Here is a 25,746-nt window from a genome sequence, read left to right on the forward strand (position 1 = left end):
AGGTGAGGATTTATGAAATGCTGAGGATACATTTCCAGACACCACCCTATCCCACTCCTTCATCTGCCCTGCTTGTCTCCTAGAGAGCATTGCTGGGGTGGAATGTGAGGCACGGTGCCAAACTCTGTGCACCTGTGCTACAACATTTCCTTGAGTACAGAAGGCACTTTCTCGTCAAGACCCCCCCTTCGCACTCTTGACAGGAAGGAAGTGAAACTGCAGCTGCTAACCACAGGAAGCCTAGTTAGTAATAAAGCTGGACCGAGACCGACTTTCTTTAAAGACTTCTAGCAAGCCCATGATTTCTTTTATAAATGAATACTCATAAAAATAAAACAATCTAGTTCCCTCCCCAACCCAAACAACACCTTTTAAAGTGAAACAAAGGACCTGCGCTTTGATAAAAGGAGAACTACACAAGCACAAAACACATTCCAGCTCACATATCTGGCATGAGTGACTCAGCTGAGGTCAGTTTGTATGCGACCGGGGTGCAGACACAGCTGCAGGTGGTGCTCTTTATAGACTGTCCACACCTGGTTCGTATAACAACGTCAACCCTGGATGTAGGGAAGAGGTCTAGTCTACAGCTGGTCTGAATATCTGAATACGATACAGGACAGCAACATTCCGTCTGAGCGAGCCATCTGTGGAGCTGAGAGGAGGAGGGGGCAACTGAGAGGATGAGGATGCGAGGAAGAGGCAGGAAGAGAGGTGAGAGGATCTGGGAAGGAGTAGAGAATGTCAGCATGGTCTGCTACAGCGCCCTCCGCTGGTGAGCCTGGTTGTCTGAGACTGTCTGTGCATACGTCGTCCACATTAACAGACCTTTGAAGCCACAGGTACTACTCATCTGATCTGTTTCAGCACAACCCCGACAGATCCAACATGCTTCACCTCTGAGTCAGACCTGAAATGTGTTCATTTAAAAAATAAAGCGCTATGGAAAAGTCAGAAATAGAACTCGAGCAGAATTTCACATTTCCTTGGCTTTCCTGCTTTTCAAGCTGTCTTTTCGAAGAAGACACGAAAGCCCCAGGAAGCCCGCGGCTGGCCGCGCGTGCAGGTGGAAACTGGCGGCTGCAGGCCTCTGCCAGTAAGGCGCAGGAAGTGATGCGGTGTGTGGTTGGAATTTACAAAGGCTCACCCAGCTCCTCCTCACCTCCACAGTTAGTGTGACAGCGAGCCAGAGGAAACAGCGAGCCTAGCAACCTGCCACACACACACACATTCTGAAGTAGACCCTCAGAACGCTTGGCTTTATTCCAGAGCCAACCTCCCTCTTACGCCCACAGCGTGCCCAGCCACAAACATCACACTCAAACATTTCAATGCAGCGCTGCAGGATTCTGACCAAAACCAGGGAAGCAAAAAAGTCTCGGGACTACACACACCCCTGCCCCTCCAGAGCATGCCACAGCCAGACCTGGCTTGTTTTAGACTTGATTTCATGCAGAAGCAGAGAGCCTCTACCTACAGTATACAGCAGATCAGAGAGACGAGCGAGAGTGCGATCGGAAAAGATCAACTCTTCAAAGGCCAAGACCAGCGGGCGTCGCTGTGCAGGAGGAGTTCCGCCCTCCTCCCTCCTGCCGCTCAAGGTTCATATGAAGGATGCAGATTTCTGTCTGTGGCCGAGCTCAGTGAGCTCAGTGTGCGCCCGGCTGGGGCTCTAGAAGGTCCATCACCTCTCAGTAGTGTGCACCTTTACAAATACTCCGAAAACAGACTTTAGAAGTTTGGTCCATCTTAGAAAAACCCTCCAAGTGTTCTTTTTTCATTTTTTGGACTTCCACCCATCCATTTTCTAAACCACTTTATCCAGCACAGGCTCGCAGGTCAGCTGGGGTCTATACGGGGAAGCGCTGGGAGCCAGGCACAGGGCAGACAGACACGGACACTCACGCCAGGGCCAATTTTCCCAGAAGCCAATTAACCGACCAGCATGTCTTTGGACTGTGGGAGGAAACCAGAGAACTGTCACGATCGCTAACCCCTCCTCTTAAGGGCGCTCCAGCCCTTCCTCGTTCCCTCCCATTGTCTGCACCTGGTCCCTATTCCCGTTCCCCCTTAAAAGCCAGATGCGGACCTCACTCCTGGTTCCTCATTGATTTCCACATCATGAGAGCCCGGGGTCTTGCTGCGTCTGGCTCCGTTATGCTTTTAACTTTCTGTTCCTAGTTCCTAGTTCCTGGTTCCCCTCGCCGGTTCCGACCCGGTTCCTGTCCCCCCCCCCCCTCCGGATGGATCGCCTGGCTATGGACTTCAGCCCTTGTTTCTGATTTCCCGTTTGGATTTCCTACATGGATTGTTCGCCTGGATTCACTTCCCATGGACACCTGCACTGCATGGACACGCCCCCCGTCTCCAGACCCTTTTCCTGCATGACCATTTTTCCCCTTGTGTCTTCACTATTCTGGATCGTGTCGTCCGCATAGGGCCCGGAAAGAACTGCTCGTGACAAGAACCCAGAGGACACATCCAAACTCCACACAGATAGTACCCCAGGAATCGAATCCAGGCCCCCAGCACTGCGAGGCAGCAATGCCAAACACTGTGGCACCATGCTGCCTTTCTGATTTAGGTTCACTGGGCCATTTTTCTGACAGCAGAGAGATCTGCTCTTGGGCGTTAAGTTCAGGTCAGCACATTGTTTGAATAATATCTACCAGTCCTGTCAACAGCACCCAAGAAGGTAATGCAAGTAAACATTACAATACTCTATAATGTACACCTGAAGAAGGCTCTGTAGCCAAAACAGCGTTGCTTCTCTTTACCTTTCAGCATGTACTGAAGCATTACCTGTTTCTTTGCACTCTATAATGTAGGATTACAATACTCTGTCATGTAGTAGCATTCCTCTGTTCTAGTGCTCTTGCACTGCACAGCCGCATGGTGTGGTGGTCAGTACCTGAGCTCAACTCCAGCTTGGGGCATCTGTCTGTGCGGAGTCTGCATGCTGTTCCTGGGCCTGTGTGGATGTTCACCGGGAGCTCCAGTGCCCTCTCTGCTCCCAGAGACATGCAGGTTAGGTTTGCTTGTCTGAGGAACTGGTACGTGAGCTTTGTTCGCAGAACTGCCGAGAGGGCTGGAGAGAAACAGAACCGAATGACATCGTCACAGACACGCCAGCAGTCAGGAACGGTGGTTAACTTGTGTTTATTGAGTGACAGAAGGTGTACTAGCATTAGGTTACAGGAGCGCTCAGCCCAAGAGAGGTCTTCACTGCTGCCTTCTATTATATCAGCTCTTTCCTAGTGTTTTCTCAGGAATCCCAAGGGACAGTCTGTCCACCCCTTGCCACAGGACTCTCGTACAGAGCACAGGGATCAGTCCGGCCCAGAGAGGAATCATCACCCCAGGGCTGTCAGTGAAGCAAGCAGGTCAGCACCAACGAGTATTCAACTGAACGATAACGTCGGGCTCTTCTTCCAGTTCTTCACATGCCAGCTGTCTCTCCAGAACATCTCCTGGACACCCAGGGAGGGACGAGTAAGGGGACTGTCTCCGCGTCTGAGTCCCCCTGCTTCACGACCACTTGTCTCCAGCGAGAGGGGGCCGCGCCAGACCGGGCTCCAGACCCTCCCCTGGCACCGGAGCGTCGCCGCGGGCAGCGCGGACCCGGCTCACGGCGGGCCAACCCAGACAAATCAAAGCCAGTGTGGGCCGGGCCAGGGCCTGCAGGACACGAACAGCACATCGCTGGCCAGCAGGGACTTCCACATGGCCGGGCGGGCTCGTGGGCTCCCCGTGGGAAACAGACGGGCCGTTGGCCCCAGCTCCCAGCACCGGCGGGGGGCCACTCGGGACGCTGCCCCCCAGAAGCGATCACGCTCCGGTCCGGGGCCTCGGGGCTGCTGGGATGGAAGCATGGCGGGGAGGAGAGGGGAGGTGGGGACACCGTGCGCCCTGCTGGGGTCTAGCCACTGGGTGGCACTGTGCGCTACAGGTACTCCTCCTCCAGTTTCTGCGTGGCGCACTTGATCCGGTTGTTCTCGCGCAGGTTGCGGAGCCGGGCGCTGCGGCTCGAGATCTCCTCCACGTAGCTCTTGGGGAACCAGCCCCGCTCGCCGTCAGACAGCCGGATCCCTTCCACCCAGCCTGCAACAACACAACGGGCCAGCGTCACTCAGGGCCCCCCCTGGCCTGGCAGCGCCACTGGCGAGCAGCCGTGCCCAGCCGCGCCCCCGCCGGAAAGTGGCGGCAGGCTCACCGTCGCTGGCGGTGGTCTGGACCTGCAGGATGTCGGCCTTCTCCAGGGTCAGCTCGTCGTGCTCCAGCGCCTTGTAGCTCCTGATGCACTGGACCTGGGAGAGGTCTGGGGAGAGAGGCACCGAGTCACCAGCACAGCGACCGCCTCCCTGCCAGTCTGCAACTCCAGAGGAAACCCTGAACTCCTCCATTCTCCCTGTGACTGTGACCTGAGACCTGTGACCCAATGACCCCTCACTGGGCCAGCTCTGACCTGACAGAAACACGTAACTGACCGGGAAACTGTTATGAGATGAACAAGACTGAAGATCTTGTCCATCTTCCAGCTTTAATCACATCATCGTAAAGCAGAAAAGGATCATGGTCTTTAATAAACCGCAATTTCTGTCAGTTGGACTTGCAGCTGACACTGCAGTATAGTTTTAAACCTTGTTCATTGTGTACCTGATCTCAAAATGTCTGTTTGCATGGGCTCATGGTGCTGGAGCTGTTACAAATCTCCTTGTGAAATATAACAGAAGTCTTCCTTCAGCTCGACTGCCCCTAATCTGACACCGGGACTGTGGGACTGCACTGCCAGGCTGTGGCTACACCACACACCCGCTGAGCTGGCACTGCGCCCTGGGACCCTCAGAGGTTTCTCTGTCCCACCGGGGGGGGGTGTTTTCCTCTCCTCTGTGCCCACGTACTGAGCCGCTCTGCTGCTAGCTGCCAGATCTATAAGACAGTCTGTGGCAGGCTGCTGAGTAGGACACAAGAGACAGTGACTGTGAGGTCACTGAGGTCACACATGACAACCCACTGGGCCCATGGGGTGCTCGCAAAACACATCCCACTGCAGCTCTAAAATTACAAATATCACTGCAAAGAAAAAAGAAGAACGTAGAAAAGTGCCCTTTCTGTTGTTGCTTTCCCAGGTGGAAATACCGCGTGTGCGCCCAGCCTCGTGGGGAAAGTGTGACGAGCTCAGCCCTCTTCCTCTACCCTCCCACTCAGCCTGCCAGTCTCTCAGTCCCCAGGCATGCTGGGACACCCCCCACCACACACACACCTTCGTTCTCACTGATCTGCGCTCGGCTCGTCTCCCGGGCTGAGGGCAACATGGCAGTGATCCAGCGCTGCTTCTCACTCCTGACGGAAGAGTAAAAACCAGCAGCTCATCCATGTGGCACCGATTACCCAAACACAGCATGTGCTAAATCAGCCCTACAGTGTCTCTCAGATCAGCTCACCTGGGGACTTTACATTCCGCACAGTGCGCCTGGCTCAGGTACTCGGTCTGTATAATACAGGTGCTCTGATACAGGCATTAGAATTCAGCAGCTTTGAATTCTAAAGCGGGCGAGTGAGCTGCGCTAACCAAGCGCGGAGGCGAAGAGACAGGCGACGTAGCAGCAAGAAGCACTTTTACTTCCGCAACAAGGAGAGGTAAACGCGAATACAAAACTGAAACACAGAGGCCTGGCAGCGTTCCAGTTTTCACACAAGGCTTTTAGACTGTGCAGCATGACATCAGCCAGCCAGCGCTGCGACTGCAACAGTTATCACTGACAACAGACTATGTGGCTGAATGAGGAAGCCAAAAGCTCCGGGCAAAACAGAAACTAGGCCACTCCGTGACTCCTGAGGTCACCCTAACCCCTGACACGGGGTGAGAGGTCAGCGGGCAGGTACTCACTCAGTGTGTGCCTTAAGCAGGATCTGGTGCTTGAGCTGCTGGTCGTCGCACAGCTGCAGGTGGAAGATGTATCCGGTGATGCCCTGCAGCTTCAGGCTCAGGTCCTTGACCTTCAGCGCCCCGATCTTGGCGTGCACGAACACCACGAACTTCCAGGAGCTGCGCGTGGGCGGAGCATTAGGGTCTGGCCTCGTTTGCAGGCAACGGGCATGCTGGCTTTTTTTTTCTTGCAAAAGAAAACGCTCAAGTGTGCAGCGTGAGGCTTTCTTTGCAAAAGTCCTATTATTTGCATATGATTTCTGCTTCGCGTTCTCGACGATTTCCAATACACATTAGACTTTGTTCATCTGATACTTCGAGCAGAATCTGCAGCTGCCAGACTGCTAGAGTGCAATCAAGGACAGAAATGAAAACACCGGCAATCTCATGGCTTTCAGAGTAGTTTCTCACACTACTAAACCTCAAAACCATGGTGCTTTCTGACAGAGACCCTCAAGTGCAAAGCTCACCAGAAAAAGACCAGTAATTATGGAACTGTGCCCTAATTCTTCTCACCTCTTCTAGGTGAGAAGGCTGTCACGTTAGTCATCCTCAATAATTTATGTACGGGAGGGTGAAAGTTATGAGTTTATTTAAATATGCACAACTTTGCATTCAGATCGTTTTCCTGTGCGTGTTGAACACGGCAAGGTGCCGGAGCTGTGAAGATATATTTCAATGAGAGATTTAGCTAGCTGCACATTTGAGCGCGTGTTCCCTTTTTCCAGTGTGCTTTGCACGCTGGGGCCCCGTGCTTTCTGAACAGCCGCGCACTCCCACAACTTCCAGACTTACTCTTTCTTCCGGGACAGCAGCAGGCAGTCATTGAAGAGGTGCAGGTAGACGGGGCGCGTGGGCAGCTTGAACTTTGACCCGGATATGCTCATGGTTTGGGTGTCCACTTCCAGCAGCTCCCCGTGTTTTACCAGCCAACGGGACTGAGAGATGAGGGGGAAAATCTGCACCCCAAACCCGCCCCCCAGAAAAACACAATTACTTAGACAAAGAGCTAAATGGCAGGAGGCCTGCCCGTGCTTTGCAGAATAAAGTCAAAGGCTGTGCTGTTGCTGAATACAGTCAGCGCTGTCTGTCTCCCTTAGTGCCCCGGTCCTGGATGTCCAAGGAGAGCGCACCTTGAGTCAAGTAAACCTTTTAAGCCATCATCATCACACCTAACTACCAAATAATTAGATCCTTGAAGTTAAGAACGTCAGGTTGGAACTAGCATCTGAAGAACCATTGCAGCTACTTCATGGGATTCTTGAAATAAGTGTCACATGTTCAAAGAGCTAAGAGACTGGTTGTGACAAAATTCTCCAACAGGCTGAGCCCATCATCACAAAGGCACACCTAACCGATTCTCTTACATCTCCCATAAATCGGCTCTCTCAGCGCCTCTCAGCCTCAAGCCACCATGGGAACAAAATGTCCTTGTTCCCACCTTTCAGGGGAAGAGCTCAAGCTCAAGGCTGCCCGTTTCAAACAGCTCCTGAGCTGCTCCTCGCTGCGAACAGCCGAACGCCATACCTTGCCCTCAAAGTGGATTTTCTTGTTCAGGTGAATGAGCTCCTCTGTTCTCTTCATGGACTGCACGCTGGAGTTGCACTCCCTGATGAGCTGAGGAGACGAATGAGAGCAGTCTGTAATTTGCTTCCCAAGTCTGCGGCTGCTTCTCATTCCTACTGAAGAAACTCTTTAAAAACGGACTGATGCATGAAAAACTCCCAGTGGAAGTTCACGAAGATCAACATTCACGTGCTTTCACTGTAGTATCCATCTTGAGAGAGCGCTCAGTGTGCTAGGAACCCAGAGAGGGCCCTGTGGGACTCCCTCATGGCGGAGCGACTGAGAAACGGCACCTTTTTGAGCTCGTTAAAGGCCTTCGTCGCGGTGTCTTCATCTCGGGAGCCAGGAGCCGTCCTCTTCAGGATGTTCTGGAGAAGGACAAAGATGGAGATTAAGACAGAATATCAAACTGAAGGTCGCACAGGGGCCCCGGTGTAGCTTCGGGGACACGTGCTGCCCCTCAGACACACAGGCCGGGTGGCACTGGGGCCCTCACCTCCACCAGCATCTTGAGCCGAGTGATCCTCTGGAAGGGCAGGATGAGGAAGGAAGTGAGGGGGAGACGCTGGCAGACCGGGTCCTCCTCCAGGCGGGCCAGGATTCCAGGGAAGCGGGAGTTTTCGTGTCTGCAGCAGAGGAGGGGGTGCGTCAGTCTGCCTCTCCGCTAACCGCCGGCATGCAGCCTCTGAGCTCTTCCTGCACCAGCACTGGCCTACTGCTGGCTACTCCTTGGAGCTCGAGCAGATTGTGCATCAAAGAAAAGTCAGCTGTATTTTGAATGCGAAATGCAAATTAAACAGGTTATAAAACATCAGCTGATGCCTTTCATACAGGAAACCCCCTCGCCCTGCGTGTGTGAAGCATCAGAAAGCAGACCGCCGCAGCACCACAACACAGGGGGTGTGGATTTGAGGTCAGAACATAACCGTTTTATCATTTTAAACTCAGAAAATCACTAAGGTCAAAAGAAACGTATCAAGAATGACATGACTAATATCTGAAATGGTTTTAGTTCTGTGCCAGCGTGTGAAACGGAAAATGTGACTTCCTTTCACTCTCGATGCCTCTCTGTTCTCGCCCTTGAGACAGAGCGCTGCTGCCCTGCGCTGCTGCCCTGCGCCTGTCTCCGGCTCAGCTCGGCTCGCACCTCTCTCCTGTCAGAGCGCAGCTCAGAGGGGAGCCGGGAGAGGCCGCGCTCCCACTCCCACACGCCACACAGGCCCTCTGAAGTGGACGCAGGAGATACCCACGACAGTGGAAAATCTCCCACGAATGACACTAGGGAAAAACAGCCAAAGAGCAGAAAGCACTGCGCTCAGGAGAGAAAGGGTGTCAAGCATGTTGAGGTGTCCTGTCCCTTTCCTGGTGTCCTGTCCTGCGCTGGTGTCCTGCCCTATACAGCTGAGACGCGAGTTGGGCTCTCTTACAGCAGGCGCTGGTAGGTCTGCTCCTGGTAGGCCTGGTTGGTGACGTAGGGCAGGTAGACTCTGCGGAAGGCAGGGCAGTGTGCCAGGACGATGTCACACACATCGAAGCGCAGGATGTCCTCCTCCAGGCGCTCTTCCAGGTCCTGGAGAAACCTACAGGAATCCACAGCAAAGAGCAGCACTCTTCACTGAGAGCATGCCGAGCAGACTGGGCCCACTACAGGCAAACAACGTTAGGCTGAAGGACACAAACACAGCCCCTGGCTGGAGGACACAAACACAGCCCCCACACTGAGGAGAGCTCCATACTGACCTCAGACAGTCCGAGTTCCCCAGTGCTAAAACCTCAGGTTCCATGCACATCCCATTGACCTCTGACCCCTTATGTCGAAGTATACACAAGTCTGAGAAAGCACAGGCGCTGGTCTCGGGTGCAAGTGCAGAAGCCCACCCTTTCCCCCCCGTCTCCTACCTCTCACTCACATCCTTGACGTCAGGCAGCTTGGAGAAGAGCCACTGGCGCTCCTGGGCGCCCAGACACTCGCTCAGGTCCCGGGACAACATGAAGTGGTCGACCGCGATGGACAGGCTGCGGATGTAGGAGGCCTCCGACGTCACCAGCTCAAACTTGGCCTGTCCAGGGCAAGCAGACACAGACACAGACAGGGACAGCGCCTCAGTGCAGTGCCCCCGGCTCCGGACAGACCCCAGCTCGCAGGCACTGGCTGCATGCAGACAGCCTCCCCCACCCAGGGGAGCTGCCCAGGTCTCGGGCGCTCCTGCCGCAAACCTGGTCTCTGCCTCAGCCGTGTATCCCAGTGGTGACTTCCACACAGGAGCTTGCAGCTGGCGAACAGCTCCCCACCCCACCCCCGACCCAGCCCCCTCCCTGACCTCCTGAAGCTTGCGCTCCTCGTTGCTGAAGGTGTCCAGCAGCCCGCTGGAGCGCACGTCCGGGATGTCCTGCCACAGAGAGAAGGCGGAGCCCCGCGACGAGCGCTGCGAGCGGAAGGAGTTGGTGGGCGAGAGGTTGCAGGTGGGCGGAGCTTCCCCTCGCCCCTCCCCTTCCTCCTCCTCCTCCGCCCCTGGCTCCGCCCCCTGCTGTCGCTGGATCTCCCGGTTGATGGCGACGTCGCTGTACTCCTGGTACAGGATCGCTGTGCACGAGAGACAGAGAGAGCGAGGACAACGGCCGGTTAGCAACCGCAAGGCAAGCAAGACAGGAGCCTTTCAGAAAGCCTGCAGACAGCTGAAAGAAATAGGAGGAGAAGGCAGAAATTGGGAAATCTCACAGCTGGGCAGGAATCTGGAGAGACGTTTGGTGCAGCTGAAGCTGGCCGGGGTGCAGACACCTTCCTCGATGGAGTCCTTCCTGGAAATTAGAGAGGCTGTTCATCTGTCGGTCATTCTCTGTTCTCTCTCTCTCTCTCCCATTCCACCACATGAAAATAATCACCTCTGTTTGTCCAAAGCAAATTTTAGAATGACACAAATGTTTCATTAATAAAGGGCTTTTAATTCCAAAGCACTCCCTAGCCCTTTACAAAGCAACACCTCCACATCTCCTTTGAAACAGCTTGATGTACGTTCTGAGCAAAATCAAGAGCTAAGTAAGAAGAACCCCGATCTAAAAGGGCATGGCACCCCATAATGCAGTGTGAGACCCCACAGTGCCAGTGAGTGAGACCCCACAGTGCAGTGCAGTCCCTCTGGGTACCTGGCTCGGGTGCTGCCGCGGTGCAGTGCCGCACTGCTGTCACCAGGGGGCGGCGGTGCAGGGCCCATGGGGCTGTGGGGAGCGCTGTCGATGGACCCTGCCGAGCTGCGGTCCCGAGAGCTGTGCTTGCCTGCAGCGTGGGGGGGAGAGAGGGGAGACACAGCAACACAACACGTCAGCTACATCAGGAAAACCCTCAGAGAGCTGCTTTCCAGCAGTCCCTCAGGTGAGAGAGGGAGCTTCACCCAGGTCCAGCGCTCTGCCCAGCGGGGCATGCTGGGGTGCGACAGCTCGTGACCTCGGGAAGGACAAACTCTTTCTTTGAAAAAATGGGAAAACAAAATCTAAAAAGACCACTTAACAATAGCGGGCCACCCTGAGCTGAAATCCTGAAGCACCGTGCGGCCGGTCCAGGCACCTCACAGACGCCTGTGAACGAGCCAGCTCCAGCTCTGCAGTGCCGGCTCTGAGGGGGCAGAGACCCATCATGCCTGCTGTCACAGGCGCTGGAGGTCAAGAGGTCAAGGAGATGAACTGGATGGGAGAACCAGACAGGCCAGAAGGGCCACACGGCCGCTTCTCAAGTGTAACCTATTCACCCTTTTCCCCTCTCCGCCAGGGCACCCCAGACCGCCAGGACCCGTGCGGGGAGACTCCTGGCCGGCGAGCAGCGTGACACTCACTGTCAGGGCTGAGGCTGCGCGGGCCGACCCTCTCCTTCGGCGCCACTCGAGCGGACAGGGACTTCCCCAGCTTCAGGGTGAAGGAGCTCTTCCTCTGGGACAGCTGCAGCCGGCTGATCAGCTCAGAGGCCGAAAACCTCCGGCGCTCCTGATCGGCACCGCGCGAGCTGGGGCCGGCGGTGTCCACGGCAACGCTCTCCTCCGGCCCCTCCGGCCCCGCTCCACACTTCCCCTCCAGGCGCAGGCCTGGGGGAGTCGCAGCTGTCACCTCTCCCTGTGAGGCGTCTTCGGCTCCCCCTGCTGGAGGGGCGGGGCAGTGGGGCAGCGCGCCGAGGCCCAGCTCCTCCTCGAGGAAGGGGCCGGGGAAGAGGTACTCGCACTCCAGGCTGGGGCTGCTCAGGGACTCGTCGCTCAGGCTCTCGGGGGAATACACCCGCATCTTGCGCCCTGAAACACAGAGCCCGTGTGGGTGGACGACCCGGCCTCGGCGCCCGTGCGCGGCCACAGGGTGGAACACGCCTAGTCTGTTCCGCCGAACGCCCTACAGCACGGCTGCCGCCGCCGAGCTCCAGGACAGGCAGCTCATCTCGGCCCCTGCACAGAAACAGCAGCTCCACTGGCGACCAGGAGGAACAGGCTGCCCCTGTCCACCCCTGATCCATTCTGTCCCTCCCAATCCACCCCTGTCCACCCCTGTCCACCCTGCATCCTGCATGCTGACCATCCAGCAAGAGGCAGGAAACCACCAATGGGAAAATCCCAGTCCATACAATTACTGGTTCCTAAAGATATGGAACAATTTCATTGTGATCATTTTTTAAATTAAGTAATTTAGGGAGATCATTTAGGACTGAAATCTAAGTACTCTTGCACCCTGAAAGACCAGCCTTCCCTCAGCTGAACAGGTCTCTTGCTTGCTGCATCAGTAGCTCACCGCTGTGGCGAATCTCCAAGAACAGGTCACCTGGAAGAGGGGCTGGAGAGCCCTGGTTCAGGGTGGCCTAGAAGACTAAGTGGACTGGTGATCCCCCAGGACCAAGGGCTGGAGAGCCTAGTACTTGAGTGCAATACCAGCACAGTCTTGTGGGATTTTTTTTTTACTATCCTTATTTTATAAAACAATACAACATTTAAAAATAAATAAATAAAATAGATTTTGTCTCACTGACAAACACGGAACGCACTGGGCCGCTCCAGGAGAGTGGGGGTCGGGGTCAGGGGTCAGGGGTCAGGGGTCAGGGGCGGCAGGAGACTCACGGGCACTCTTCTCCCGCGCGGAGCCCTGCGAGGGGCGCCTCTGCGGCCGGCACAGCTCCGGACTCCGCAGCCCCGAGCCCAGGGAGGAGCCTGGAGAGGACGACTGGTAGGAGTCCCTGTCGCTCTGGGTGGGGGGCGGGGGGAGGGACAAGGTCAGGGGGTGTAGGAGTGGGAGAGAAAGATGGGGTACGGAGGTCCCCTCCGAGTCCGCCCGGACGGGGCCTGCGCTTGTCCCGTCGCTGTCTCCTGAGCCGCCGTCCGCGTCCGCGGCCCCACCGGAGGAGCACACAGCCTCCGCCGGCCCCCCAGCACGAGGACGGCCTTCCCCGTCCGGGGAGGGGGAGCGCCCCCTGCTGGCCTCCGCGGGGAGGCTGGGCAGCTCGATGAAGGTCAGCGTCTCCTGCTGGCACACGGCGATGTGGGGGTGGCGGGGGAACGGCCTGTCCTTCAGGCCCTCGCTCAGAGCCGGGGACTCGGGTGAGCTGGGTATCCACATGTCGGCACTCTCTCCTGGGTAGGGGAACGCTTGGAGCGGGGGCTGGAAGCCAGGGAGCGGAGGAAATCCATACCCAGGCAGCATAGCTTGAGGACACATGAGAGCTGCAGGGAGACGAACAGAAACAGAGGTGCGGGTGAGGAAAGGCACTGCGGGCGCTCCCTCCCGGAACACCACTGGGGGGCGCCCTGGCCTCTGGTTTGCGCCAGCCAGGACACTGACTTCACTGAACCAGAGGCTCCTGTTGAGACAGAGGCCTCGTGCAGCACTGACAGCCGACAGCTTCATACTTCACACAAGCAGAGCTCCAGACTCTGCTGCAGGGGGCTGTCTGAGCAAGAGGTCATTCTCTCGCTCATCTCCGACACGGGACCCTCTCTCCTGCTCAAGCACTGCCCTTCCTGTTCTCGAGTGGCCTTTCCAGGGGCTCTTTTTTGGGTGTAGAGGAGGAGATGGGGGACACATGCTTCGTATGAAATGCAATATAATATTTTCTAATACATAGTATTGATTGTGATGTAGTTTTCCCACAGAAAACTAACAATTCCAGCTTTTTTTAAAAAAAACGTGTTAAGAACTAAAGATTACTGCAGGGCAGGATAGTGTCCTCTCTGTAGTCTCTTTCCTGCACCCCCATATCTGCAGTCCCAGGCCCTTGAGGTCTGTATCTTCCTGCTGTAATTACAAGCCACTGGAAAGACCTCGACAGACCCTGTATTTACAGATGCTATCAGAAGCTGTAAAGTTATCCCACAGTCAAGCTCCGGAATATTGTCTGATACAGCGCAGTATGTGCTGTAAGAACAGTAATATTCATTAATGGAATTCACACAAAATCAGTGGACATCAATGCAGCCCTGGTCACACACAAAGACCTCTTCCTACTGATGCACATGCTGCTACAGAGAGCTCCCAGCACAGTCCACCCCTCCTCCACAGGACTCCCGCAGACTCAACCCTGTTATTGCTCAAGTCAGCACTCGGCTGAACGTTTGTTCTCCTGCCTCCTGATTCCATCACTGGCTTTGATCTTTCCAAAACAAAACAGCGCACGGAGAAACGCCACCTCCCAGCTCGCGCCTCACATCTTTCCGCCTGACAGGAAGGCGCTCAGCATCCTGCAGGGAGGCTGGGATGGAAAACCTGTCAAGTCAAAAAACTTAACACCTGTCAATCACAAACAAAGACCAAAAACCCGGCCTCTTGTGTTACTGCTGCCCGAGGAGCAAACACTAACAACCGGGGTAGACATGATCTTTGACCCAGGGCTTAATGAGTGGTTAAGCTGTCAGTCTTGTTTGTGCACAGCCCTGGCGCAGGGAACCCTGCTCACTTTTACATCTTCTGATGTCATGTTTGTGGCAGTAACACTCAGTGAGCGACACTTGTCTCCACACTGGACAGGCCTGCAGCAGGCCGTGGGCTCCGGTGCTGTGAACATGTGTCGCTCCCCAGCTCTCTGAAGACGCCTGCTGCTCACACGAAGGGCATTGTGGGAAACACACCATCCAGTGCACCTCCGGTCATGTACCACCACGCACACGGGCTGACGTTCAGAGCCCACCGGGCCAGCTGAGAGGATCTGAGGACAGCAGAAGACACTGGGGGTCTCTCTCGCCTTTGTTCTTTGTTGTCCCAAAGAACACAGTCTTTGAATCAAAAGATGCAACAAGCGCCAAACCACCTGCCCCCCCCCCGCCAGCTGCCTCGCCCCTGCTCAGACAGCAGGTCTGCACCACTGTAATCCTCCCCTAATCCTCCAGCTGCCTCATCTGTTCCCCACGCCAGCCTGTAATACCGCTAATCCTCCCCTCGGATTGCTTACTCTGTCTGTGCTGCTGCAGGAGCATGCGCGCACACACTCACACACACACACGCACGCGCACGCACACACCCTCACATACGCGGACGCACGCGCACACACGCTCGCACACACACACACACGCGGATGCACTCACACACACCCTCACACGCACTCACGCAGTCACGCACTCACGCGAGTACGATTGCCGGCCCTGCTGGCGCCCTGACGCACGACAACAGCGCACGAGCCCGCAGAGCACCAGGACATGCCGAGCAGACAAGCTTGCTGATTGCTGGAGCGGTTTGGCCCCTCGGGGTGACAAAACACAGAGCCCAAGTCATGGGATTTCACAGAAGGAGCGGATTCTGGAACTGATTGAAGAGGCATTCTGAAAGCCGAGCGCGGTGCGAGGGAGCCAGGCCAGCGGTTCCTGAGGCAGACAGGCAATCAGGCTGCGTCCCAGCAGTCAGAGGGTCAGCTCAGGTGCGATGCTTTCCAGAACCAGAGCCTCCAGCCAGAACCACCGGGGCCTCAGCAGGACCACAGAGCTTCCCTGGGGGGGAGACTGGGGTGTGCAGAGCAAGTGAGGGCAACAACTCAGTCCCGACTCGGACCCTGACAGTAGGCAGGAGTGCGTCCCGACTGATCTCACCTGTGTGCCAGCACTGCCAGGATAGCATCAACACCAAGGGAGGCTCATTCCCACGCCGATGTCATAGACTCCTTGTTCTGACAGTGCGTCCCCTTTCGTAGGTTTCGAAATGTATCCCAATTCTTTGATCTGCACTTTGGTTCACATCTTGTTGGATATTCTTCAAGGTCTGTGTTTAGAATAATTCGGTGTTGCGTTTCCTCCAGGCATCAGCACACAAAGACATACAAACGCAGAGCTTGCTGGGAGCCCATGTTCATGGAAGGACTTGGGGAGGCCTTCATCCACACAGACGACAGATGATGATGGTGGTGGTGACGGTACATAAACTCATTCTGGCGCAGGTGGTATGCAAGAGTAAAACACAGCTACATCCTGCTAAAAAGCAGATGCCATATACGAAAGCCTTGGAGCAGATCCTGGCAAACCATGGAAAATCATGTCAATATCAGCTCAGAAATAATGTCAGAAAGGAAACGCAAAGATCCAGCGTAGGCAGTCCTACCACAGGGCTGCTGTAGAGGCTCCAGGCTGCTGCAGTGATGGATACAGAGCAGGTGAGGTGAGGCCACCAGCATCTCATTCCAGAAACCCAGAACAACCACCTCCCATCGTCCCTTCTTCTTCACACACACAGAAAGGTGTGCGCCGCCACCGCTACCTGCCCCCTCCGCAGACAAAGACCTCTTTATCCCAGCAGCTGGGCCTGGCCGCTCCAGCAAGCACAGAGGTGAGAGGGGCCGAACAGAGAGAGCTTTCATAGGCTCTTCGGAGGGAGGAGGACTCTGTCAGGTGGCCACATTGTCTGAGCGGCACAGTGCTGGATGCTGCAACCCAATCCCAAGCTGTGCTTTCCGCAGGAATCCCCTCGCCAGCGGCTGAGCGCACAGGAGACCGGCGGCCGCCTGCGGCTCCACAGTCTCCCCTGGGCTGCGCCTGCTGCCTAAAACCAACCGCTCTGAAGAGCGAAGACGAGCAGACACCTCCCCACCACGTGTGACTCAAACATCTGTGTCAACAGACAAGAACACACACTTCTTAAGAGTACGTGCACACAGCTCAGCGCGTTCATACTTACCCCCTGTGTCTGACATGACTTTGTTTGCGAACGTCTGGTATTTCTAGAGGTGGACCCAGAGGATAGACACGAGGAGCAATGCTCGAGTTGTTTCTCTGGAACACTCCAAGCACCACCAGGGCCAATCTTTCTTGTTAGACGTGAGTCTTGGAATTAAGAAAGGTCTCTCATTGATCAACAAACCTGGTTTGTGCTCTGGAATGGCAGTTCAGAGTTACAGTGGGGCAGCAGGGCTGGGAGACCGGGAGGCTGCTGCTGGAGATCCGTGTCCAGTGGGATAACAGGATCTGTCCGCGGTGCTGGCCGTGCCTGGAGGTGTACCCCCCTGAGCTCCAGGTCTGGGAAGGGGTCCTGCCCGTGCGTTCCTCTTGATGGGTCAGAGGGGCGTGTGTGACGGGCAGCCTGCTCCCACCCAGTGCTGAGTGATCCCAGGGCGGGTGGTGTAAGTGTAACCCCGCCACTGGGGTGCGCAGTGGAGCGGCAGGCCTGGGCTTTCGGACACAGCTAATCTGCTGGAATGAAGGTCCGGGAGTTTGTAGTGACGAAACCACAGTACAGTCCAGCTGGAGACCCGCCGGGCCTGGACTAGAGCCTCCGCGCATGTCTCCAAGGTCCAGTCCCGCTCTGCTGCATCCCTGCCGCCCGGGTGGTCTCTGTTCCGGTACGGAGCGTGCCCCTGCAGCGCTCGGAGTCTGCCTGCGAGTTAGGCCTGGACCTGCGGCGGGCTCCCGGGCAGGACTGTGGTTACTCAGCGGAGCGCAGGGAAGGAATCCCAGGTATGCGTGAGCAGGGAGACGCAGCCCCGGGCCGCAGGAGTCCAGCCGGGTCGGGGCCGAGGCGGGGACGCCCCGCACACGGCCGGCTTCCCGGGGCAGCTCCGTGCAGTAAACAGACGCTCAGCCTCTCGGCTGGAAAAAGCGGATGTGAAATGGACTTTGCTCGCAGCTGGATTCCATCCCAGCACTGACGCAGCAACAGCCCTGTAATTACGGCTGTCTGGATGGTGCGATTCCAGGTCTCCGCACAGACGCGCCGAGCGGAGCTGCAGGTGCCCGGGACAGGGCTGCCAAGGCTGCTGGCCCAGCTCGTCAGGCGCTGTGACGCGGGCCGCTGCTCTCAGGCAAAACCCATCCCAGCACTGAACACCCAGCTTTCCCCCCATTTCCTTCAGAACAGCTGCTCTCCCGAATCTCACACCCCTGTCCCATTTCCGACACGGAGGTGATGAGAACTGGCACAAACACGAGCACGAGGAGGGAGAACACCCCAGCACAGCGTCTGCACTACAGCTGCTGCCTGTCTGGGCTGGAAAGCACACAGACCCATCACACACAACTCATACAACACACAACACACACAGACCCATCACACAGCACACACAGACCTATCACACACAACTCATACAACACACAAAACACACACAGACCCATCACACAGCACACAGAGGCCCATCACACACAACTCATACAGACCCATCACACACAACACATACATCACACACCTCACACACCTCACACACACAGCACACACACAGCACACACAGACCCATCACACCTCAAAGGGTCCTGGAGCCTGCGACTCTGTAACTGAACATCGAGCCCCTTGACAAGCACACAGCTCAACATCAAGGAGGTAAACACACTCACTCAGCCCCTGTCCTCAGGCACGCTGCCCAGCAGGATCCCGCAGGCACCCCGCAGCCTGGTACCCAGGTGGGTGCCCTCAGCAGCACAGGCCAACCAGATTCCTGCAGCCGGGGAGAGACTCTGCCGACCAGCAACACTTTTAATCGTTTCTGGCCTCTAAAGCAAGAGGCTTTAATCTGTGTCGGAGCATCTGTAGAAGTGAGGACACGGGTGGCAGTGTGCTGTGGCACACCAGTAAACCTGCAGGAAGAGAGCAGCTGAGTACGGCAAGGCTGAGGGCAAGACTGAGAGGCCTTGACAAAACCAAGAGAGCAAAGCCAAGAGACTGCACGGTTTAGGCACAGGGCAAACAGCACAGACCGCAGTGAACATTCGCCAGTGGTCGACTTCCACAGGGAGGGGGGCAGAGCTCCGAGGCCTGGCGGTAAAGACAGGGTGCCCTCAGTGCATTCTGGGATGCGTGGCCGCTGTTGGAGCTGCGACGTCAGATTCCTCGCTCTGGTGTGAACGTCGGAGCTCAGCCTGCCGCTGCGATTGTGCTAATCAACCTCCCGGTCTCTCTCTCTCAGAAGGAAGGACAGGTGCCTGCCTGCGCCTGCGTTTGCACCAAGCCTGCAAGAGCTGCGACTTTCACTCTCTTTTCCAAACACTTCCACACAAGTAAAGACAAGCTCTCCTTCCACGCCTGTTAGGAAAGGCAATAGGAGAGAGAGCACCCCCCCCGATTCCGCCCTGGGGTTCGGAATCGGGTGTCCCTGAGTCACGAGGATCATGGGAAGGAAAAGCACCACGAGGGGACACTCCTGCTCAGCACTGCTGGATCCCAGGACAGAGTCTGGACAACACGCGCTGAGACGGAGCTGCTTCATTTATTGAGCTAAAGACTTTATCCACAGCAGCTGCCATTCGCGCCCGTTTCCCCAGCTGGGTGTCCTACTGGAGCAGTTCAGGGGACGAGCCGCGCTCAGGGGTACGACAGCAGCATCACAGCTGGCATTCGAACCCACAGCCTTCGGGTTAGGAGCCCAGAGCCCTGGGCACTGCGCCACACTGCTGCTGCAGCTCCAGAGACCAGAGTTCCTGTCTGGCGCTGTAATGTCGTTCACCACGGGCTCCTCGAGGCCACCTCACGGGAACTAAAACGATCGCGATAAGGACAGAGGGCAGGAACGTCCGCTCAGCTCCCGCACTCTTCCTCTCCCGAGAGCAGGTTCACAGCAGAGCGAGGAAGAGGCTGGTCTGGACCTACACTGCACCCTCCACCCAGGCCCCAGATCAATGCACTGTGCTAGAAACCCTTCTTAAGAGCTTGTTTTCAGTGACACAGCAAATCAATGAGAGATATTGACTTCTATATGACATCCTATATTAACATCTGCAGGAAATGAAGGCCAGGCCATGGCAGGCCCCTCCCGCAGTGCGTTCTGCTTTCCTGGCACCGCTGTGGCGCGGATGCTCAGTCAGCACAGGGACTTGTTTTATGGCCGTGTCCTTCCTGCTGCCGCTGCGGACTGATTCCTCAGCCAGAAGCGGCCCAGCCAGCCCGGGTGCCACTCTTCCAGCATGCTTGAGAGAACGGCCCGCAGTGTGACACTGAGCTGCAGGGCTCTGGTGCTCAGTAGCTCGCTGACCAGAGCACCTCTCGTTTCTTCGTACCCAGGGCCACGGCCTCCTCCTCCCTCTCCACACGGCAGACCACCCTGCACTGTTCCAGAGGGGCCCTGTTCAGGACCTCCCAATTCAAGATTCAGCTCCTACACTTCCTGCCCTGAAGCCCACCGGGACCCAGGACTAAGTCCATGCTGCCCTGGCAGCTGTTAAACTAATCCTGGCCGCTGAAAGACACTCGTGTCGGCTTCAACACCCAGGCAGAGGGAGGGCGACTCCAGCATGCATCTCTCCTGGAGATTTCCCAAAGCCACGTTCCCTGCCTGCTCCAGCTCCCCCGGATCCGTGCCACCGCCCCGTAGTGGGGCGCCAGGGCACCACAGAGCAGGACAGGCCCGAAGCCCGAAGCCCGAAGCCCGAGCAGCCGCGGGCAGGACTGAGCCACACCTGAGCAGGTGTGCAGCACAGCCAGGTGATGGTTTATTACACATGGCTGGGGGGGCTCCTCTTTCTTAATTTCTTGACATTCCCCTTCATGCAGAGGGAGGGAGGGATTGGGATTATATATTTGTATCTCGAGGGTATGCGTCTTTTAATTTGGAATACCTGAGCAGCAACAAAAAAGAGGCTGGGTTTTCTGAACAGGAATTTCCAGGGATTAACTCTCTGCAGCACGGCGGTTTGAAGAAAGGAATGGTTTGGGTTTTAAGCTCCTAAGCGCCCCTCTCTCACTTGTGCTCTGTGAGTCAGCAAACTGACTACATTTGGAGCATCGATAGCTCTTCAATTTAAGGGAAACAAACAACACTTCACTGGGGCATGAAAAACAAGCAGTTAACACTAACTTGTCATTTACTAGGACCTTGAAATATGAGAACAGTCTGAGTTCTTTCAGGAAGTGTTATAAACAATTATCAGAGAGCAGATACTACTGTTATTAACAGTCTAGGAATGACCTGTTGATCTACTACAGAATATAAAGCATGCATTAATTGAACTAGTACCCCTTATCTAAAGGGTTACCAGAACCACCTCAGGTAGCTCTAGGTGTCAGGAGGTTTCCTGGCACCAGTACCGCATGTGCAGCAGTGCTGTGCTGGAATCAGGGTTGGGGTAGCTAGAATGAACACCCCAGGACAAGACATCCTCTTGCTCATCCAGCTCACCACCACTGACCCGTCTTCACATTCCAGTCCAGTAAGTGACGCCTGCAGTGGCCAGTGCTGCTGTCACAGCTCGGGGCTCACTGTCCGCTCGAGAGAAGGACAGAGCTCTCCTGCAGGGACAGTCCTCCAGTGGCCACTTCAGCTCTACTGCTCCAGGCCCAGATTCGAGGACAGCTCCACAGAAAGACTTCAGTTTAGGCTGGGAGACACCGCTGTGCAGGAAATGAAGTAACACTCTGAGCTCTGTGTGCACGTGCTCCATCGGGGATTCTGTGGGCACAGGCTGTAAAAACAACGGCGAGACTGAGACTGCCAAGACTGTGCCCTGCTGTACCGCGGTAATTCTTTTATAAGGGGTGTGTGAGCACCCAGCTGCTCTGCTGCAGAGCCCCGGGGCTGTTTTCCAGGCAGGTGTGTGTGAGCAGGCAGGCCTGGAGGACCCAGGAGGGGCTGACACGCTCGCTCTGCAGGTCGGCTCCGAGACGCAGCTCCAAGCTGGGCAAAGGCGAAAACCGCAACCCGATCAGAACGGGCGGCCCTGGACAGCGGGACACCTGCAGGTCCAGCAAGCACGCTTACTGCGACGTGCTGCTTCTGCAGGACCTCCTGCACACTTCCACCATCCCACGCTCTCTTCACAGCCACATCGGCATCAGCCCCGTGCCCGTGTCCTCGCTTCTCCCCAGCTCACAGGCCGGGGCAGCAGCTCGGCGTCCAGCGCCAGCACCCCTCTGTCTCCCCCCAGGTGGCCAGGTGAGGGCAGGTGAGGGGGCGACGCTCAGTAATGATAAGCTGATGGCGGCGGGGCGCTCAGCGGCAGGTGTTCCTGCTGCTTCCTCTTGCTGGAATACAGAGCCTGTCCTGGCTTGGGCGGCAGCTGCTCCAGGGCCTCGGAGGGGTGGATCACGCAGGAGCATATCCGTCCTAACATGTCATTAACTCATAATGGTCTCGAAACGCCACTGTCCCCCCCTCCCGCTCCAGATGGCTCAACTCTGCCTGCGCCGCCCCGCCCCGCCCCCGGCTCCCACGGCAGCGCCTGATTGGTCTGTCTCGGGCTCCTGGAAGGGTCTTGTACAACTGTGCACATGTGGACTGACAGGCCCTCAGCCTGGATCGTGACAGCAGCTCACCAGAACGTCACAGCGATCACTTGGCAGGGTGAAGGAGGGTGTAGAGACTCACAAGGGGTGCCAGTGAGAAATATCAGTCCAGTCCAGCTCAATAAATAAGGAATGATCTTGTTTTAAATGCAGAGGTGCTGGTACTGTCATCCTCAACTTCAAAATTCTTCATTCTGGCAATATTTATTCTTGCACAGCTTTATGACTTTCTATACCCATACTGGCCAAATTAGTGCAGGCGAAGCTCTTTGAAAGCTCTCGGTTAGAGGTTTAGAAAAAAGCTGTGAGAACCAGTTGGCGTATCTCCCTGTGTCCCCCATCCCAAAACTCTATGCATGTAGGGCACAGAACTCAGACACGAGTTACAGCTGCTGTAAACGTGTACAGTCATACTGCTCTAAACTGAAGGTGGCACTGGGTAGAGATCTCTGGCCTGCAGGCTGCAGAGTCAGGATATCATGGGACTCACGCTCATTAGGACTGAACATCAGCCAGAATTCAGAAGATCCCCGCGAACACTGTCCTATAGTCTCTATACATCCCAGCTAGGAGACACAGTGTCCTATAGTCTCAGCACACACCAGCAGGGAGACACACAGTGTCCTATAGTCTTTACATGCGCCAGAGGGGGGGGACACACTGCCTGCTGTGCTCTCCAGGCTGCAGGGGTGTTGTGTAGCTGTGATTTGCTGCTGGGGGGCACAGGGACTAATGGTCCCTGGAGGAAACTGCCCAGCTGAGCTCATTGTCATCATCCTCATTCTCCACACAGACAACGGTGACCACAGAGAACCCCTTTAGAGTGCTGGGTATTCTGAGACTCTACTAAGAGTGTTCTCCTGGGGTTTGAGCACACAGCCTCCCCATCGCAGAGAAACTGCGACTGAACAACTGAAAACACTCCTCTCGTCTGTGAGCCCCTCCTGAGCTGGGAGCGCTGAGCGGACAAGCTGCGGTGAACCAGTGAATCGCAAAACAGGAAAAAGCACCAAATCCAGAAGAAAGATTTCGACTGCCTGTACAAGGACTCCTAAATCGGTGTCCCGAACGTTTTGCCTTCACTGCCCAGATTGCTTACGAGAACTTTTACTTCTAAACACAGGACAGGGAGGTGTGTGACCCCAGAGGTTGTGAGATTCAGGCATATTTGAATACACAAGGCAGCCGGGCTCAGGGCCTGATAGCAGGAATCTGACCCCAGGAAATAAAGCCCAAACCAAACAAACCACAGCACAACCTTGAAACCCATTTACTGCCCAGAGCGCTATCAGCAAGATATCAGCATGGCGATATCCATCAGCCCCAGCCTGGCACAGAGCAGCACATAGGACCAATAAACCAATCCATATCAAACAACAGCACTGCTCCTGCTGCGGCCTTCACCTGCACAGCCTTCAGGACATCTACACACCCCCTGCTGCTCATTGCTTTATGAGAAAGAGGTGCAAACAATATTGTTGCTACTAATAACAGGAGGCACTTCAGTGCACAAAGGGGAGTGAGGGTCTGGAACAAGCTGCCCAGCCGTGTGGCTGAAACCAATACCCTGGCTTCTTTCAGGAAATGATCTGGGATAAATTAGTTACTGGCAAACAGGTTAGACGGGCAATTAGGGTCTAATTGCTTGAACAAATGTACTTTGATACTATGAGTAGTGTTAGAATTATACTGCTACACCACCTGATGCCAGTAACCCTGCTGGAAGGACACCATCCCTGCTCCATCTGAACATACTTCTGCTCCACTACACCTACCAATACTACTGCTCTTTGGTTCGCTAACCAAACCAATAACTGATTCTTGTTCATTTGAGTAATAATCGTGCTAATATTGGCATGTTACTGAATACTTGTGTTAAGTGTATAGGCTGGGGTTGGTCTGGACAGGCTGGTCAGGCACTCGAGCTCCAGAGCCACCGTCTGCGCTGTAACTTTAGAGCTTCCTGTAAACTCCCCTCTCCCCGAGAGAGGTGCAGGGGATTAAGGGCTCAGGAGTGCGCTTGCCGCTGTCTTTGCCTAGTAACCACGTGGCACCCCTCGCTGAAACCTGCGAGGCAGAGGAGGAGCAGAGCTGGCAGGAAGTCAGCCGCCGTCCCGCAGGGGCTGTCAAGACCAGCTGACTGCGCCGCAGCGGCGAGCGGCGAGCGGCTCTGATGTCCACCCCCGGGGCGAGCTCCCGAACCCTTCATGGTCTCCTAATTGCTGACATCCCATAAAACCCTGGGATCACGCTACTTTGGAAGCAGTGCATCGCAAAACACAGCGATAAACTTGCGCAAGTCTCTTATCTTCCCGTCCATAAGAGCCACAGCCTGTTGACACATTAACAGACCTGGCGGGTCACAGCTCCCAGAAGGGCTGAAGGTGAGGGCAGGTGTTGACGAACATAAACAGGTCAACTACTTTCTGTCTGAGCACATTTGGATATTGCCTTAGAAAACTGGAGAGCAGTACAAATTCTGTACGGTGAGTCCCAGATCTCGCAGTACATCTCAGTCTGCTTGTTAGAAACACACCTTCTTCGAGACCTGAGCCAGAGCGAGTTACTAACCATTCGCAGAGCCAGCCCTCCCGCTCTCCTGCCTCTTTCACGTGAGCAGAGCGACTCTCATCAGCAAAACTGACTGGCGGCAACACTACTGCAATAAACACCCAGGGGCAGGTAGGACAAGAGGACCTGGCCCTGACCCAGGCAGGACAGCACACCCCTGTCAGCGCACCTTTCCATGGCAGGAGAAGACGAAACAGTTGTAAGAAAAACAATATCTGAAACACTCATAGCAACACCAGGACCAGGCAGAGCCAGTTAAACTCAATACCCCCACGATACAATGTGCCCCCACTGTACCCCGTCTCAAATGACCCAGCTCCACGTGCCAGTCTGGTGGTTCTCCTTCTGGGCTACTAGACCAGCCCCAGCGAGGATCGCTGCCTGAGCCGAGCCCCGACCCAGACTGCAGAGCGCAGGGTCCAGCCCTGGCACAGACACTTTCTTACCTCACTGAGAGCAGCTCCTTCCTCCCTGGACTGCAGCCACGCTGTCGGTACTACTCCAGGCACGCTGGGCTCCCGCTAGAGGTGGCACAGGGTCCATTGTAGTCCCGAGCGCCTCCTCTCCCCCAGTCTGCCCCTTTCAGTATCCCAGCAGGAGAGCAGGCTGCCCCTGCACAAACTTCCCTCCTGCGCTCTCCTCCTGTATCTTTCCACTCCGCTGGCTCCTAAGAACAGCAGGCAAACAGTACAGTTCCTCCCTCTGTCTCTGCTTCTCGGTGTGCAGCGCCTCTCTCTCCCTCTCCCTTGAAGGGTCAGGTATTGTTTGATCTGTAGCACCTGCCAGGAGCAGAGCGCTGAGCACTGAGGCTGGAGAGCGTTCACAAGCACAGCGCTGTTCACTTGCAGAGCACTGAGGCTGGAGAGCGTTCACAAGCACAGCGCTGTTCACTTGCAGAGCACTGAGGCTGGAGAGCATTCACAAGCAGAGCTCCCTGCACTCGCTGAGCACTGAGGCTGGAGAGGGTTCACAAGCAGAGCGCCGTGCACTCACTGAGCACTGGGGCTCCTCAGTCTCACAAGCACGGCGCTGCAGCCAGACTG

The 25,746-nt window shown here is 55.8% G+C and overlaps 1 protein-coding gene across 3 annotated transcripts; it reads right to left on the minus strand.

Annotated features, from left to right (window-relative positions):
- Positions 1-3,143: 3,143 nt before the first annotated feature.
- On the minus strand, positions 3,144-25,715 carry arhgef19 (Rho guanine nucleotide exchange factor 19). Of its 3 annotated transcripts, none has more exons than XM_088938310.1 (16): positions 25,150-25,715; positions 12,580-13,179; positions 11,323-11,769; positions 10,640-10,769; positions 10,215-10,294; positions 9,817-10,079; positions 9,395-9,555; positions 8,923-9,075; positions 7,992-8,121; positions 7,789-7,863; positions 7,457-7,546; positions 6,725-6,888; positions 5,891-6,049; positions 5,264-5,343; positions 4,214-4,318; positions 3,144-4,101 (listed from the first exon to the last, which is right to left on the minus strand). In XM_088938310.1, the coding sequence occupies exons 2-16, from the start codon at positions 13,172-13,174 to the stop codon at positions 3,944-3,946; spliced, it is 2,790 nt and encodes a 929-aa protein (XP_088794436.1). In that variant the 5' UTR covers positions 13,175-13,179; positions 25,150-25,715; the 3' UTR covers positions 3,144-3,943. The 3 variants fall into 3 exon arrangements, with proteins under 3 accessions (XP_088794436.1, XP_088794435.1, XP_088794437.1); XM_088938309.1 differs by lacking the exon at positions 25,150-25,715 and adding an exon at positions 16,610-16,695; XM_088938311.1 differs by lacking the exons at positions 3,144-4,101; positions 4,214-4,318; positions 5,264-5,343; positions 25,150-25,715 and adding an exon at positions 16,610-16,697 and having other exon boundaries at positions 6,040-6,116.
- Between the last annotated feature and the right edge of the window lie 31 nt (positions 25,716-25,746).

Source organism: Atractosteus spatula, chromosome 20, assembly GCF_055471065.1.
Source record: "Atractosteus spatula isolate fAtrSpa1 chromosome 20, fAtrSpa1.hap1, whole genome shotgun sequence".
Classification (NCBI taxonomy): Eukaryota; Metazoa; Chordata; class Actinopteri; order Semionotiformes; family Lepisosteidae; genus Atractosteus; species Atractosteus spatula.

Bases quoted from the DNA above. Each gene is read 5' to 3' on its own strand.
- arhgef19 (XM_088938309.1), bottom strand. The intron at 6,889-7,456 runs GTATGGCGTTCG...TTTGGGGTGCAG, and splicing joins AAATCCACTTTGAGGGCAAG to ATTTTCCCCCTCATCTCTCA. The intron at 4,102-4,213 runs GTGAGCCTGCCG...GTGTTGTTGCAG, and splicing joins CCAGACCACCGCCAGCGACG to GCTGGGTGGAAGGGATCCGG.